The 18745-nt window shown below is 39.3% G+C and overlaps 1 protein-coding gene across 2 annotated transcripts in view; it reads right to left on the bottom strand.

Moving 5' to 3' along the window:
- st6galnac3 (ST6 (alpha-N-acetyl-neuraminyl-2,3-beta-galactosyl-1,3)-N-acetylgalactosaminide alpha-2,6-sialyltransferase 3) overlaps positions 1-18745 on the bottom strand; it is a 94877-nt gene that overhangs the window by 1698 nt on the left and 74434 nt on the right. For both annotated transcript variants that reach the window (XM_037788556.1, XM_037788557.1), the window contains exon 4: positions 2366-2473. In XM_037788556.1, the coding sequence (XP_037644484.1) occupies positions 2366-2473 (108 nt within the window). The remainder of the gene's footprint in view (positions 1-2365; positions 2474-18745) is intronic.

Below are 18745 nucleotides of genomic sequence, written 5' to 3'. Positions count from 1 at the left end.
CTTCTATTATTGGAATTTACATTTTTTATGTATTTACATGAATAATATATATTAGACTTAATAGTACACTGTTTAGCAGTTTGAACTGATGCTGCCCCGGGCAATACTCTCCTCTCGGCAGGTTTCCCTCATTAAAAAAAAACAGCAGTTGCTGTTGGCGGCCAAATTTATTCAATAAATACTCTTATTATTTGTAAACTAACAAGACAACGTTCATTCCTATTCTGAGTCAAAAGCAAATTCTGAAAACATCAGAAATAATCAGAGTTATGTACAGTAGGGAAGCCATTCTGACCTGAATTTCATGATGAGTCGCTCCGTTTACAGTTTGCATCTTCAAGCCATTAAAAAGAACAAGAAATCAATAAAAACTGGAGCAGTAGAATAGATTCATTGGGCACTCTGCAGTCGGTTTCTAATAGCGAGTGACGGCTTTATGAGAAAATTACTTGTGTAACAATTTCACTGGGAGAATGAGCACAGACAGAAGAGAAACAGCCATCACCAGTGGGTCCACGGCGAGAAAGCTACTATGGCTGCCTGCCAGCTTACAGTAATACACAGCCCAATCACCACCTCTCCCCTCTCTGTGTCACACAGCGGTTCGCACCAGCGTTAACAAATGAACTCAATTTCACCGTCTCCGCAGCACCTGTTGGAGCTCCATTATTACATATCTGCCGAGGTCAATTATGACCGGAGCTTCGGACGTCGTCACACAAAACTTCACTCGTTGTAGTACTGGAGCAGTCGGCTGCCGACGGAACGTGTGTGACACTAAATTGTCCTTTCAGAAACTCAGTGAAACACAATGGCCCAGTTCAAAACCACCCCCCCACACCCTCTCCCTACCCACCCGCTTCCACTCCGTTTGCGCGTTCGCGTGGAGAGTCCACCATATTAAGTGCCATCCCAAACCAATTAGCGGGGACTGGAAGTGGGTTATGAAACCCTCCAACAGCGAGTCTACATCGATACTGACTTAACCAGCTGCCCCTTACTGACGACGTGCAACGCCGTGTTCGTCATGAAACACGCTCCAATGTAAGTTCCATGTAATTACCGGTACAAACATTTACTTGTAAACTGCTCAAACTAAGATAGACATGTCATTTGTTCTACTTTCTTGTCATATATATATATATATATACATACATACATACTGTATATCTTCAACTGTGCAATAGTGACTTAACAGTGCAATAATTCAGCTGTGCAATAATCTGGTTTACTCCGGCTGCATTTATTTATATAGAACATTTAAACTAATATTATTATTTTACACTATTCTTGCATTTTTATAAATTTATGCATTTATATTATTTGCATAGATCCTATTTTTCAGCATTATTATTTGCACTGTTATATATATTTCTTATGTATATTTCTTATGATTTCTCTACTTTTGCATATTTATATTTATATTCTAGAACGGGAGCAAAACATAGCTCAATTTCCCCCCGGGCATCAATAAAGTATTTCTGATTCTGATATTTATTTATTTCCTTGCCTGAGAGCCGCTGTATTGATACCTTCCACCTTAAAGAAGGTTGCTTCATTGAGCTGTGAGTGTGAGTACGAACGGGAGTGAGAGGGTGTAGCAGGACCAGATTGGAATTGGGCCAATATCTTCCTGTCTCACGCAGGGAAGGACGGAAATAAGTGAGAGACAGGCAGGGACGGAGCGCAGCCCCTTAACTGCCTCACTGAATCATAAAATCCTCGGTGCAGGTTGAATTATCACTCCTCTCTGCCATATGTCTGGGGCTGTTTATATTTCAACTCCCGCTGTGCAAGGGGAACACGGAGAGGATAAAAGGCAGGATTTCCACCGCGTATTAGGTAAAAGTGTTTGACTCGGGGGGATAGAGAGAGCTCAGGTTGAGCTGCCGGAGTGGAGGGGAGACGTAGCGAGAGAGAGAAGGCGAGTCAATCAAGGCTGAGATGACTTGAGACCGAGCAGCCATGCCCGGAGCAACAGCATCTTGTTTGTCATCCCTCCTATGGCCTCACAGCCAGACAGCAATCACTCACCGAAGAGTCAGAGAGAAGACGACAGGCCGGTATACAAATAAAACTTTAAGCAGGGGAGGAATGGGGTGCCGCAGCCCAGCCACCCGCAGCCTGCTGGGTATTCTCGGCAGGGAAACATAATGGTATTCACGGCACAGAGAACCCAATATGGATTTCAGCATAGAAACGCAGCCATTAAACCCAAACTGAGGGAATCGGAAATGTATTCCAACAGGGCAGTCCGTGATTATGGGAGGCTGCGATTGGTGAATGTGAATCTAGTTTTTCAAAGTTTTTGTAGGAATGTGTGCATTTTTCATCCTAGTATGGAGGGTGATAGTCGGTGTCTTACTTGCAGTAGGTGTCATTTATCATGCCGTAGATATGGATCTCTTTGCACATGTCCATGGCGAGGATGAGCGTGAACCAGCCGGTGCTGAGGTAGGAGCCCGACTGGATCCTGCGAAACACACAAAGACAGCAGCTCTTTAATATTCATTTGCATAAAAAAAACTTTTGCATTCAAATGAAAACATCTATAGAGTTTCCAGGACGCCGCTTTTTCTCTGACCTTTTGTACCCTTTGCTCTCGTGTGCTTGTAATGAAGCTGATATGAGAATTAAAATTATTCCAACAGCTGTTCTTATTGTAGCATGCCCTGGATAAGAGCCTCAGCTAGGGATCAAATATGTAAATTTTAAATGTAAATGCATCTGCAGCACAGCCCTCAGGTGTAGGACCATATGTCTGTCATACTGCAGGTCTCACAAGGAATTTCTCTAATTTATCATTGTATACGTTAATAGTTAAAGAGGTTGTCAAATTCACACTTCAGCGTATATATAAACAGATTCAAAGGGTGAGAAAAGAAACACAGTTTATTAGGTTGTAGAACAGCTCATCACAACAGCAGCACACGCGTGGTCCCCTGTGGATGATGCGGGAACCCCGTGGGCCAATCAATAACAACATGCATAATCCTTTCATCAGCATCAGACTTCAGTGTTGTTATGACCTCTCGAAGTTAAAAACATGTGAGCTTTGATCATTTTCAAACTCACAAACACACTGTTGAGATGCATCTTCACTCGAGGTTTTGTCAAAAAGCTGACTAGTAAGTGGGTCATAAAGTGTGCGCCCGCATGGCAGGTGGCCCCGCACTCCCAGAGGGCCCCCTGCCTTTTCAGCAATGCAGAATACTACAAGGAGCCTTAGACCTTGTATAAATTAAACAGAGTGCACAGCATGATGCTGTCAACGATGAGGGGAGCACAGTACCAGCATAGAGATTGTGGAGGACCACAGGTGTCGTATAAATCTACTCATAAATATCTAACTGGAGAATAAATACAGGACTTAATGGGAAATAAAAAGGAGGATTATCTAAATAACATACAAATTAATATATCAATTCACCGATAAATAGGTCAGATAAAAATGGATTTATAAAGAAAAACAGTTAAAAAAGATTAATTAATACTAGGGCTGGCAATTGATTAAAAGAGTTAATCGCAAATTAATCACATTTTTAATCTGTTCAAAATGTACCCTAAAGAGAGATTTGTTAAGAATTTAATAGTCTTATCAACATGGGAGTGGGCAAAAATGCTTACTTTATACAAATGTATGTTTATATTTATTATTAGTATTCAATAAACAACACAAAACAATGACAAATATTGTCCAGACACCCTCACAGGTACTGCATTTAGCGTAACAAATATGCTCAGATCATAACATGGCAAACTGCAGCCCAACAGGCAACAACAGCTGTCAGTATGTCAGTGAGCTGACTTCACTATGACTTGCTCCAAACTGCATGTGATTATCATAAAGTGGGCATGTCTGTAAAGGGGAGACTCGTGGGTAACCATAGAACCCATTTTCATTCACATATCTTTGAGGTCAGATGTCAAGGGATGCCTTTGAAAATGGCCATGCCAGTTTTCCTCTCCAAAATTTAGCGCAAGTTTGGAGCGTTATTTAACATCCTTCGCGACAAGCTAGTATGACATGGTTGCTACCAATGGCTCTGTGGTCCTCCACAAACCAAGATGAAAATACTAAAGTGGTGCACAGGAACATAAACAAACTAAAGAATAAAAAAACAGCAGAGTTAACTGGCATACTTCCTAAAATAACACAGATGTTTGAAACAGCAAATCCTATTTGCCATGATGCATCCTGTCAGTGTTACCAGCAGCCTGCCCATTATTGCTGAGGTACCTTGGACAGTTCCAGCATCCCTTGCTGTTCCAGGATCAGCACCTTGGACAGCGCTCAATACAAACTCCAACTGTTTCCCAACACTTTTGGCTTATGATCCCTGAAACATTGAAGGAATGTCTACTTGTTCCCCCTGATGTATGTGTCTACCAGCTGTGACCAGTTCAACCCAATAACAAATCATTTTCAACCGTAAAATGATTCAGTAATTAATCGTGAATCAGTGCTGATGGTGGCACTAAATGAAAGGCTAGGGAATAACTAAAGTTATTACAATTCATCCTGAGAGGGACATGAATGCTAGTACAAACAATCATGGAAATCCATCCAATAGTTGTTCACTAGAAAAACAAAAACGTAATGGCACTAGAGAAAAAGTCAGGGGATCACTAAAGGATTCATCGTTTGGGAACCGTGAATGTCTGTAAAAAACTTAAATGGGAATCCATCTCACAGTTGTTGAGATATATTTCAGTCTGGACCAAAGTGGAGGAGCTGGCCAACCAGCAGACAGGCGGTCTGACCGCCATCCATAAAGTCATGCTGCTAGCATGTTTAAAAGTGGTAATCCTTAAGATTTCAGTCCCGGTTGATTTAGAAGTATTTAATACTCTTATCAACATGGGAGTGGGTGAATATGCTTGCTTTATGCAAATATATGTATATATTTATTATTAGAAATCAATTAACAACTCAAAACAATGACATATATTTTCCAGAAACCCTCACAGGTACTACATTTAGCATAAAAAATATGATGAAATCAAACATGGCAAATTCAAGCCCAACAGGCAACAACAGCTGTCAGTGTGCTGCAGTGTGCATAAAGTGGGCATGTGTGTAAAGGGGAGACTCGTGGGTACCCATAGAACCCATTTTCATTCACATATCTTGAGGTCAGAGGTCAAGGGACCCCTTTGAAAATGGCAATGCCAGTTTTTTTCTCGCCAAAATTTAGTGTAAGTTTGGAGCGTTATTTATCCTCCTTCTCGACAAGCCAGTATAACGTGGTTGGATGGATTCCTTCGGTTTTTAGTTTCATATGATACCAGTATCTTCACTCTACCTTTAAAACTCTAGCTTGAGGCTGCTACAACCTAAAAGTCACAAAATTGAATTATTACGTCAACCTTGACAGCCCCAATGTCTATTTGTGTGAAAACACATTTACTCTTCAAAAATCATTAAGTGGTGTTCATTGTGAAGATTATCTTACTGAACAAAACGTGAAAGTATCATAAACGTGTGTTTGCCACAGAGCTTATTTTCTGTTGAGGGAACCCAGGGCAATGTTAACCTCCTGGTTGGCCTACACAAATACGTCATCCCTGGAGCACTCTATTGGTTTCATACTAAGGTTTTGGACATAATAAAAAAATCTCACATAGTGTACTAAATAGCATGTTAGTATGGAATAGACATAGAACAGAAACATTGTTTTTCTATGTACAGGAGCTTCAAGTTTTCAGAATTGTGCGCATTGTTCCTTTTTTGTATGTATACAATGAAGAAAAACTTGAATTTTCCGGGAACGTCACCACAGACATTTCATAAAACTGTAAATATATATAATATTGCAATTGTTTCATCGGTGGGCTATAGGCTCAATCACCATTGTGTTACCTCATTTAGCTATAGATAGTGACTCAACAGACATTATTTTAAATGGAAATCTTTGAGATTGCCACTTTAAAGAGCAAAGATTAGAGAAAAGTCTTAATAAAATAAGCGTCATTTGGTGCAGCAGAAAAGTGTTTTCTCTGCTGTCCTATCTTGTTAGTTATTTCATGACCACTCACATTTGTTTTGTGACCCCTAAATTGGGAACCACTGTCCTAAATAATCTACCTGCGCACAAAAGCAGGAGGATGCTTTATGCCGTAGCTGATGGTCATGGACCTTTATCACAGCTTAGCAGGCTATAGTAGAGGCGTAAATTTCAATTCACTGAACCTTGTTGTGTTCCAGAAGTCTCCAAGTCTCCTGCTGGTAAAATTAAATCACAAAAGTGAAAGACTGTGACCATGACATTGACAAAAAACACTGCACAAAGCTTTCCAACAGCTTGAAATCGGCTCATTAAAAATATGTAATTTCCATTCCAGTTGTGTGGGAAACATTGCTATGAATCAGAAATAATTAACTGTAAAACTCCTTTCTCTCACATTGTTGTGCTGTGAAAGCAGCTGGCATATGACTGATGCAGGTCTGAATGATAACTAGAATTTCATTTCCCAAACAATTCACGTCATATTCCAGCCTGCTCCACCGTAAACTATTCTTCATATCACTGACAAACATCTCATCTACATCTCGTTACGTCTGTCACTTAGCACCTTGATGGAGAATTTTCTTCCCTTTTGTCAAATGCCCATTGCTGCTAGTTTTTCAAATTATATACGAATAATGAATTCTGATTACGAGCAATTATGAACATAGAGCTTATTAAAGCAGGAAAGGAGACGGTGAGGGTGGGTGATGAGATGGATTGGGATAAAAAAAAAAATTAAAGATATATAATTTTACCTTTCAGTATTTTTGAGTTGGTTTGATTTATTTATGGATCTACAAAACACATTTCTTCCCATAATATGAGATGATTGAAACATGGCCCCGAGATTGTTAAACACTAAGACAGACATATAAACATATAAAATTACACAATAAAAATCTTTAAAACCCAATAAAAATCATTACAGCAACCCTGTGAAGTCATCAAAAATGGATGAGAGACTCAAATTTCGTTTTCAGTTTTAAACACTTACTGTTGAAATTACGCCAAGTGGGGCCATTTTTTTTAACAGTTTTAATGCCAAAATGTTTTTTGATTTATAATAAGAAGAACAAATCTAGACGTTGCATTCATCACAGGGGCATTCTTTGGCTTTGCAGTTTTTTAAATATATACTGTATATTAGGGCTGTCAAAATTAACTTTGCATTAACTTTGACATTATGTTAACACTAATTCGTTTTAACGCCACTAATTTCTTTAATGCAATCGACCTCCGGAAGTTGTAGTGGGCTCAGTTTTAAAGCCTCTAACGCTCCAAACTTGAGCAAAATTTTGTCGAGGAAAACACATTAACACAACTTGTGATTTTTAGGTTGAAGTGGGCTCTTTTGAAACTGGAAAATCTAAGGAATCCATTGGTACCAACCATGTCACACTAGTTTGTCGTGAAGGAAGTTAAATAACGCCCAAAACTTATGCTAAATTTTGGCGAGAAAAAACTGTCATGGCCATTTTCAAAATGGTCCCTTGACCTCTGACCTCTAGATATGTGAATGAAAATGGGTACCTACGAGTCTCCCCTTTACAGACATGCCCACTTTATGATAATCACATGCAGTTTGGGGCAAGTTATAGTCAAGTCAGCACACTGACACTGACAGCTGTTGTTGCCTGTTGGGCTGCAGTTTGCTATGTTATGATTTGAGCATATATTTTATGCTAAATGCAGTACCTGTGAGGGTTTCTGGACAATATTTGTCATTGTTTTGTGTTGTTAATTGATTTATAATAATAAATATATACAGTACTTACATTTGCATAAAGCAGCATATTTGCCCACTTCCAGGTTGATAAGAGTATTAACTTGACAAATCTCCCTTTAAGGTACATTTTGAACAGATGAAAAATGTGCGATTAATTTGCGATTAATCGCGATTAACTATGGACAATGTGATTAAATATTTTAATCGATTGACAGTTTTCTAGTTTCATATGGTGCCAGTACCTTCACTCTAAAAACTTCGCTTTAAAACTGAACCCGCTACAACCTAAAAAATCGCAAGTTGCATTAATGTGTTAAAGAAATTAGTGGCTTTAAAACTAATCTCTCTCTCTCTCTCTCTCTCTCTCTCTATCTATATATATATATATATATACTGTATACTGCAAAATATTATGCAAACACATGCATCATTAAATGCAAGGGGGTCAAATTGTAACATGGGAGAAACAATTACACAGTGTAGATTCCACATCTTTACATTCCCCGGTTATCAGTGCTGCTGATGAATACTGAGCAGGTGGAGGCTGCAGCGTCTTGTTCAAAGACAGTTCGACATGACACGACGCTGCTGAGACACAAATGTGTTGTGGGGATCGAACCTATGAACTCTCTGATAATAGACAGTGTCTCCAGCCACATGACCAGCGTGCTTACTGCTGCTGCTTCCCTCATGAAGTAAGTCTCCTCTCTTTGGCGCTCAGTAATAATGGCTGTGGTGTTTCTGCCCTGCACTCTTTAGAGATCAGTCAAGAAATGTGAATGATACTCTTGACGTCTGTGTCCTTGGTGCTCAAGTTAATGAAGTATGAGTTTCTGTAGGTGGTGCTCTTATCATCGTCAGTTCAGCTGTGTTTTCCTTCTGCTTATTCTAAATGAACCTGCTGATTAACAAGTAAAATGTGTCACGCACTCTGCTGAGGATTTGTTCATAAGACCAAGACGACAGTGTGAATAATACAGAAGCTGAAAAGGTTTCATAAGCTAGATCCTGTTTGAATTGTTGCTTGGCCGTAGACAAGATTTTAGAAAACATGAGTCCAAATGTCATGCTGGTGCCATGGCTCTGGGGATGGATATGTCTCTGTCTGTCTTTCGTTTGGTCAACACTGAAATATCTCAACAACTATTGGATGGATTGCCATGAAATTGTGTATAGATGATCATGGTAACCAGAGGCTGAATCCAACTCTGGTGACCCCCCCAACTTTTCCTCTAGCGCCACCATGAGGTCAACATTTTGAAAACTTGAATTTCCCCAAAGGGGCAATTTGTGGTACATCACAGTAAACAATGAATGTAATATAGACACAATTAAAACAGAGCAGAGACAACAACAACAGTCCATGATTATGACCTATCAAAAATGTTTAATTGTAATGTCTCTACCGAAATGGCCAGTGTTGAACAATAAAAAATATTATGCATATGCATACTATTATAACTATTAACTTACTTACTTATTTATTTATTTTTTGCCTGGCTGCTTCCCAGAGGAGCATGAAGTGAGCGATGGACATAAATGGAAGTTTTAGCACACAGATTTTGAGAACAACCTCAAAATCGATGTCCAACAGACCACAGACCATGGATGTATAAGAGGTTGTGTTCTGTGCTTTTGCCCTGCGTGTTAATAAATACCCTACAACTCCATTAAATTCTGTTTATGTCATGCTACTAGCACTACTAGCTACTGGCCGATAGCCGGTTGTTTGGTAACGGAGACGTTAATACATCCATCACGGTACAGACTTATAGCATACAGCCCATGGGTGTTTTAGAAGATAATAAAAGTGATGACTTACAGCCAATATATCCTTTATTACAGCCGCATACAGCTAGCAGGAAGCTGGCTGACCTGGATATGTCATATGAGCGTGCAGGGCGGTGCAGTCCTGTGGGTTTAATGCACATTCAATTATAGAAAATAACTTTTAGGACATAATGATTTAAATGAGGGCTATTTAAGTGTTTGTACTGGGAAGTTGATTAACCTCGATAAAAATTATCCTCTGATTTACAGACGTCTCTGGCAACGGACTCATTGGTGTTTTCAGTCCAAAACGGCGGCAGCGCCAACTAGCGGCCGTTGTCAAAAAAGCACCAGAGCTTCGCCTCTTTGCTTCTATACTCTTTGTCTAAGTATAGCTTCACAGAGCTGCTAGCGTGGCTGTAGTCTCTTGGTCTTGTTCTGTAATATGTTGTTTTCTTGGCTTAAAAATAGCAATTTAAAGACCTTAAAGGACCCTTAAAAACTCACAATATTTAACGGCCAATAACAAAACGTAAACTGCACTACTAAAACCCTCAAATTTCCAGAGAAAAATCCTGAGAAAACAATCTCAATATCCTTCGTGGTAGGCAATAGGATATGAGGGCAGACACCAAGCACTCAAATATGACCACACCAAAGCCAGTGAGCATAAATGGCAGAGACAAGCCCAAATTTATTTAGAAACCAATCAGCAAGCTAAACTAAAGACTTTCAAACCTCCTTATTGTAAAATGTGGCTTCATGGCCCCAAGTGAACAATGTAGTTTAGCTTTTAGTTATGGCGGCCCAACAAACTCTCTCTCTCACACACACTGACACCGGGGCTGTGGGGAGGTGAAATTACAAAAATGCAATTTGTTGTAATAAGGGAGTGAAGGAGCACAGAAGGGAAATGGCACATTATCATTGATACACAGCTCGGCAGCTCTCAGCCGTCAGAGCTGTCAACACATCACTATTACCCTGCATTATTCATTAGCCATTTGCCACTTTAGCAGAAGACACACAGAAACACAAGCACACATACATACATTTGCACACATACACCGCGTCTCCAGTCGAGTGCTGAATGTCCTGGAGCAAAAAAAAAAAAAAAGAAGCTTGCTGGAATAAATAAAGGGGTGGGATCTGCTGACCTGATAACTAACATTTCAAAGCAGATGTGTGGAAGTGGAGGCGAAGAGGGAACGACTGATAGACTTCAAGGTCTTCAGCAGACAATGTGTTTACCTATGACAACCATAATGGCACAACTTTGCAGAGACATTGCTGTTATTGTGTGGCCAATTTAAAATAGAGATAAGGCACGGTGTGAAGCTGCTCTGGCAGGTGACAAATAACAGCCAGAGCCGGAGGACAGAGAGAATGCAATTTGCTTGTTTTGTTAAAGCAGAAAAACATAGTCTTTTACTCAAAAACGGCAAACAAAAGGTGTCATGAGGTCAGGCTCGACACTGCCTGGCTTTTTACCGAATCTCCTTTAGTCCCCACTGCTATGGCTTTCTTGAAAAATGCGACATAATAAATTGTGTTTGGGCTTGAACGGAGCTGAACAAAAAATGAGAAAACACGTAAAAAAGCTCTGTTAAATCCTTCTTTTCTCTCTCTCTCTCTCCAACACAAACCTGAGTCAAGGGAGGCAGCAGTGATTGGGACTGACATGCTAGGACGCCGCAGCGCTACCGGCACTAGGAAATGAAGGGTGTTTGAGAAATGAAGTCGGACACTCTGAGCAGGGTCTAAGTAAATAATCCCCGAAGTCTGACTGAGCTGGAGCTTGTTGTGCTTTACCTGCCGAGCGCCAGAGGCTAAGGAGCTGCTCGGGATCAGCGAGAGATTCCTCTACCTCCGACTCTGTTCAATAACTCGCACTTGACATTCACAGCAGGAAAGCTGTCCACGTGTGCGAGACAATCCGAAGTGACGACCGGTTTAGTGGAACCGTGCTTTATATACGCCTCCGCAGCTGCACAAATATGATATGACACCTGTCAAAAACACTTAATATAACTCAACTACTTTGTGAAAAGTTGATCCTGACTCTGACTACACGTCAGACAAAAGTTAATATAATTAGGGATGCACCGATCCGACTTTTTCAGTCCCTATGTCGATACCTGGGCTTGACTGAAACATCACTTTCTTAACTTTGTAAAACAAAATGTAACAAATAAATATATAGATGATTATTGAATTGTTTTTTATTATTAAAATAATAAATCGTACACCAGCAAAATATCTTCACAATTAACAGGAATTAGAATATAAACCTTTTTAATGCAGTAACAAATTGGACAAAACTTATACAGGAATTAAAATCTCAGTATATAATGTATATAGTATATAAACATGGAATTGAATTGAATAAATCGTCCCCATTGTCCGATACCCGATCCAGCTTTTTGAGTCAGTATCGGCCCGATATCCGTTTCGGTATCGGTGCATCCCTAAATATAATACAATATTAGACCAGTGCAAATATTCACATAAGTAGACACCTGATGTGATTGTAGGAGCTCAGCTTGAATGTTGATCCCAACAATTAAAAAACTAAACTAGATACTTTTGGCAAAAATCCTGACTATGGATTTATAGGAATACTTACAAATTTTGGGAAATCACTCATTGCCGAGAATTAGATGAGAAGATCGATACCACTCTCACGTCTGTACTCCAACTTAATTATAAAGCTACAGCCAGCAGTAGGTTAGCTTAGCTTAGCACAATGACTGGAAACGGGGGGAAACAGCTAGCCTGTCTCTATCCAACACTAACAAAATGTGCCTACCAGCACCTCTAAAGTGGATTTTGCTTCCCACTGTTTCTCGACGTTACCCCTAGATCTCTGTGTGTATTTTAATTATTAATTTATTTAAAAGGTGCTAAATGCAAAATTGGAAGAATCTCTATTGCCTCCACACAGCTCTCAACATGGTGACAGCTGAGCAGCAGTGCTGACAGAGCTAACAGTGTTGACATGGGGGGGAACCGGAGAGTCGGTGCTATGCTTCTGCAACATCCGGCGTTATCAGTGGTAACCGCCATATGAGAGCATTGCAGAGCGACAGCCGTGAGCTAGCCAGGTAGGGGAAGCTCACATGCACTAAAAAGCACGGGTGGCCAGCCCGGCTATGTAAACAAAGCACAGAGAAACTCTGATTACAACACATACAGAGGGAGAGCGACTTCAAACTCTGCTCAGGTAGACATTACACCTCTATATCTTTACATAGCAAATAGATGTTTGATGCCATATTAATAATCTGGACATCGAATAGAGAACCTTTAAGCTTTATTCAGGAAGTCTCATCTCTTTTACAGTACAGACCTGGCCAAAATGTCAGCGTGAGATAGAGGTGTATCACATAATCACATATAGTCAATATATCAAATCAATTCATATCCCAATAAGCCATTTCTTTCATTTCTGCTGATTGAAATATATTGAGGATCTGCTTCACAGTTAAACATGGTCATTTAAAAGTTGATGAAGCCATGGTTATGTGTATCCTAGATTTATAAAAAAAAAAAGAAAAAGAAAAAAGATTTCAACCAAATTTAAACATGTTTTAACCTGATGTTCTACGGAGCAGTACAATGATTTTTTAGTATTTTAATGTCTAATTTTATCTGACTGCAAAGCACTTTTTAACATTGTTTTTGAAAGTACTATATAAATAAAGTTATATTATTAATAGTGTGCTTTGAGAGAAGGATCAGTGCAGTACCGTCTGTTCTTTTCAGCCAGGTCAGTTTGTGCTTTGACGTGGAGAGACCCGGGCCCTTCCACACATCCATCCTTTATCAAGTTACTTCAGACACAATCTGTAGAGAGCATTTCATCAGACCAGACCAGGTCTTCGTCCTCTCATAGAGGAGGAGGATGGGCATTATATCAACCATCTATCTCTCTCTTAATCTCTTTTTCTCTCTCCTATTCTGCTTCAAAGAAATTGCCACTGGAGCCGAGCTTCAGTTTGTCGGGATTTTCACAAAGGTACCATCTAACCATTGCAGGTAAACACACTGCTGTTCCAAAGAAGAGCTTCTTCACCAGATGTTGCTGTTTTAAAATTGATCCAATCTCCAGAGACATGAACAGCAGATTCGCCTCACTTTCTTCATCCAGATATGTGATTTCCTTCTTCTCCCGGCACGATGTAGCCAGATGCAAATGACTGTTCGTTATTAATTGATTACTTCATACAACAAGAGGCCGCGAGACAAGTCGTTGCGTTCCTTCCTGTGTCTCTGAAGCAGCTGAGGAGCCTCTGGGACGACACAGTGACAAAATCCAGAGCAGAGCCGCGGGGTGAAAACAGGACTTTTTTGTAGCGTTTTTCTTTTTACACAGACCACAGAGCACAGCAATTTATTTTAATGATGGGAATGAGCAATGCAGCCGTGTGGGCTTGCTGAGGCGTTTCTTAATTCTGCCGGGAGGCAATGCGAAGCATCGGGGGTGACCTCCACAACCTGCCTTATGAAAAAGACAATTTGCTTTCTTCAAGTCTAGTTTTGTTTACTTTCATACCAGTACGCAACGCTAATAATAACCAGGAAGAGGACGTTAACCCTCGAAGAAAAGACACTAGTTCAAGCAGAGAAGCTCCATCTTTTGTTTGGATGATGTCTGGTCGGAAAGAAGCTCGCTTCTAAGATGCTTTCGTCTTTTTCTTTCTCTTCAATGACTCTCTTGACTTGAAACTATGGACTCATATTGTTTATACTGTACTGTATAAGTATATGTTTTTAGCCATGCTAGCTGAGAGGCTCTAAGGCAATGTGGGTCAATCCACCACTTTGGTCTACACTGAAATATCTCAACAACTATTTGATAGATTGCCATGAAATTGTGCACAGATATTAATGATCCCTAGATAATGAATCCTACTGATTTTGGTGATCCTCTGACTTTTCGTCTAGCGCCACCATGAGGTTGACATTTCTGGTTTTTAGTGGAATATCTTGGCAACTATTGGTTGGATTGCCATGAAATAAGGTCCACACATTCTTGGCACCCAGAAGATTCATTGAAACATCCTTTAATATTTCATCTAGCACCATCATCAGGTGAAATTGTTGTCAAATTGGTTTATGACCAAACACTGAAGAATAATGACATTCCCATTAGCCTCAGCTGTACTTTGTGTTCACTGGTGATAACCAGTGGGTAACCTCAGGGTCTGAGAAGTGAAGCCAATGCAGCAGGGGGCGACTCCTCTGGTTGCAAAAAGAAGTCTGATTGTATAGAAGTCTATGAGAAAATGAGCCTACTTCTCACTTGATTTATGACCTCAGTAAACATTGTAAACATGAGTTTATGGTCTCAATCGCTAGTTTCAAGTCTTCTTCAATACATCATGATGTTCATTTATTAAATTATGGTCCCATTTAGATTCAAATAGACCATAAAGCAGGGGATGCTTTAGGGTGTTGTCCGGACTGGGAGTTGTCCGTGTTTTTGTCTTGCTACTTTAACCCTTTCACAGTGTGTTTTCAGATCATGAAAGTTAATTATAACTTTTTGGTCGCCTGAAAATGTTTTATTCAGTGTTCGGTTGTACTTAGCTCTGCCCTCTCGTACTGTATCACTTCTGGTTGAAAAAAAACCAAGATGGTGACGGCCAAGAACTTGAGGCTTCAAAACGACAGTCCACAAACCAATGGGTGACATGACGGTGACTTCATCCACTTCTAATATACAGTCTTTTGTTTGGTGATAATTTTGTTAGCATGCTTACAAGCAGAACTAAGATGGTGAACAACATTACAGCTGCATAGCATCAGAATGTTAGCATGTTAGTGGCCATCTTTGCTGCCACAGCGTCTTGTAATTTCTGAGGAAATTCGGTATGTCACCGAGGATTCTACAGCAGCTTCTACGGTTGCATCATAGAGAGCATCTTGACCAGGTCCACTGATACTGTGTGGTATGGGAACAGCACCACCATGGACCACAAACGCCTGTAGCGAGTGGTAAAGATTGCTGAGAAGATCATCAGGGCGCCCCTACCATCTCTGCAGGACTTCAACCACCACGGAGTCCATAGAATATCTTACAGCATCATCAAAGACTCCATCCACAGTTATGCACTCTTATGCCCTCTGGCAGGAGGTACACAAGAGTGAAATGCAGGACTTCTAGGCTGAGGGACAGCTTTTACCCTCAGGCCATCGCTCACAACACTCGCTCACACCGCACACTGCACACTCACAGACAATTACCCACTGTCTGCATAGAGTTTTGCACAGATAGTTCTCTATTATTCTGTATATTGTACATAGTGTTCTTTATTTATTTTCTTGTATTTGTTTCTTTATACTTTGTGTTTCCTTGTAAACAGCATTCAGAGTGGAAGGCAAAGGAAGAATTGTATTGTTAAGGGAAACTTGATTTTAACTGTGCATATGGCAATAGACACTCCGACCTTACTTTGACTTGATCTTAGATTACGTCTGAAAAGAACATAATGCACAATATAGAAACATACTTTACATACGTTGGACAAGGCTGCACAATTAACCAAACTGATTAAATTACTGACATAATAAATCTTTCACTGAAAATGAAATTGACTCATTTTGCAGTTTAATGAATAAAATTGCAAACTGAGAAAAGCTACAACAACCAATAACATCTAACCAATCAGTCCTGCAGTCCAGTGAAAAACTGGTTTGAATGTAATTAAACACGTGGAAGAAAATATAATGCTGTGGTGCAGCAAATGCACGAAAAAAGATTGTTTCCAGCCTCGTAGCAGGAGACAAACAACTTCCAGTATTTTTCTCCGTCAACAGCAAAGGAAGGTTTTCATTCTCCGGCAGGGTCATGAATCCCTGAATACGTTTTTCAAAAGCTTTGATAACATTTCACTATTATGGTATTGTATTCAGCACAGAACATGTAGTTCAGCTTTCTGTAGACTAGTTATGGTGCATTGGTTACAGACAAGGTCCTATGTTTGTCTCCATTATAAGATAGTTCCCTCTTTTAATCTCAAATTCATGGTTTTGGAATCTGTGTTTTGATTAGATTCAATTTTCTGTTTTAATTTTGAGATATTTTGTTGGATTTCTGAGGAACAAATAGCACACCAGTTAGTTGTATAGTTCGTCTTCTTCTCTTAATTTTAGTAGAGTGCTTATATTTTTACTTTATTATTAAATGTTTTCTTGAATGCAGCCGGTTTTTGGCTCTGAGTTCGACTGGTTTTGCTGTTAGTTTGGTGAATCTGGTGCCCAGTTTAGCATCTGGTGAAATAATCTGCAAGTAGCATCTGAGTCCAAGACTTTTTTTCAAAACTTGCTTCTGCTTCACATGCAACATTTTGGGGTCATTTTGAAAAACACTTTTAGTGAAACTTAATTGGAATCTAGTTTTACTTTTTCCATTCAGGGTGTGTGTTTATCCACAAGTGTGAAATTAGTCCCCATATTTCACTTTCTTCCACAGAGTGTAATCACATTAGGTAGAACCTAAATGCATCCAATTCACAGAAACAGATGCTGGTCTTAAGTGGTTTAACTGAAGCATTAAACAACAGAAAAGCAGATCACACCATACTTTCTAACTCCACCAGTAGTTCTGTTGCACCAAGAGCAGGAAATACAAAATACTGGTTTAAAACAAGCTTCTTCTGCAACAAATATCAAAGTTATTATACAAAAACTGAGCAGACATCATCTTAAACTGAAGCACTCAGAACCTGAACAACACATGCTATTTATAGAGGGATCAACAGGTGCAAACAATGTACCAATCAACACAAGTGTGAGTCCTTAAACTAGTGAAATCAGACAGAACAAAGGAAGAAGCTGCACTAATGAACCAAGAAGAAAAAAATAGGCCTTAACTGTTATAGGTGTGTTAAAATAAATGAGCCAAATTATTGGAGGAGCAGTTTGTTGTTTTTCTTTTTACAAACTTCATCTATTGCTGCATTGAACTCTGTCAACCTCAAAGTAAAACAAGTCTGGTGTTTCTCACAGTAAAGATATTTAGACATATAATAGATCTACTTCTATCTTCCTGGGATCATGTTTCCTCTGAAACACTATAAAACTGTCAGTGCCCATTTGTGACTGTACTGCTCAATGACTATAGAAGATAAAGCTGGCGATTTTTTATTTTTTCATTTTTATTTTACTCCATAAATCCCATGAAAAGACCAAAACCAATTTGATTTGATCCTATTAGCAAGTATTGTGTGTAGAGTTAAAGTGAAAATCTCGAAAATTTTCATTTACAGTAAATAAATGTCTGTTAAGTCTCTATCTATCTCTGAAGGAGGTAACACAATGGTGATTGAGCCTCCGGCCCACTGATGAAAGTATTGCAATATTTAATATTTATATTTATTTATCTAAGAATGTACAAAGTCCAATGTGATTGGTCAAGTCTTGCCTATCGTCAACCGATTGTTGAATTATGTTTTTTTCCTCTTTTGTTGCTCATTGATCCCCCTCTATTTAAGCTTTATGTATCTTTAGAAAAATAGTAAAAACAACAAAATTATAGGCCATGATACATGTGACTATCGCTTAGCTGTTGTTTCAGAAAAATGTTACAGAATGTTTCTTAGCCTGTTTGCTTTTCGTGGTTGTAAATTGAACTTTCGGTCCCAATTCCATTTTCCCCCGTTGTAGCAATCCACAGACAGAAGGTAAAACACGGGGAAGTGAATCGTTCATAAATTCAAAATAAATTTAGAGCTTTGATAGTGCTTTGTTCCTATGTGAGTGCTCTGATTAATAAATGTATTATTTGAAACAGAAGCCTTATGTTGCTATTTAGCCTTTCTGAGGCTATTGCCAAGATGCTGCCCCGATGGTCCCATAAATTTGGATAGAGCAACTAAGTCTAGACAGAGATTTATTCACACACACTGAGGAGATTGATTGAAAGCATGTGAGTTATTTTCAAATTTTTATTAACAGTATTATTTATGGGCTGATATTTATGCCATATATATGCTACATATCATGATTTATTGGGAGAAACTAGAGCTGACCCAAATGCTTCAAAGCTTCAACCATTGCAATGGTAATCAACCTCCAAATCAGTATTTGAATGCTTCGTTTTGTTATTTCTAAATATACAAGTAATAATTTGTAACTCCCAAAATAGCTAATGAAATAAGGAATAAGCTCACAGCATTATTCATATTCAACATTAATTATCATATCAGTTCTCCTCAGACGGATATCGCTGTTT

The sequence above is a fragment of the Sebastes umbrosus genome, chromosome 12 (assembly GCF_015220745.1).
Source record: "Sebastes umbrosus isolate fSebUmb1 chromosome 12, fSebUmb1.pri, whole genome shotgun sequence".
Taxonomy (NCBI): Eukaryota; Metazoa; Chordata; class Actinopteri; order Perciformes; family Sebastidae; genus Sebastes; species Sebastes umbrosus.
This window is presented reverse-complemented; position numbering and strand designations above follow the sequence as displayed.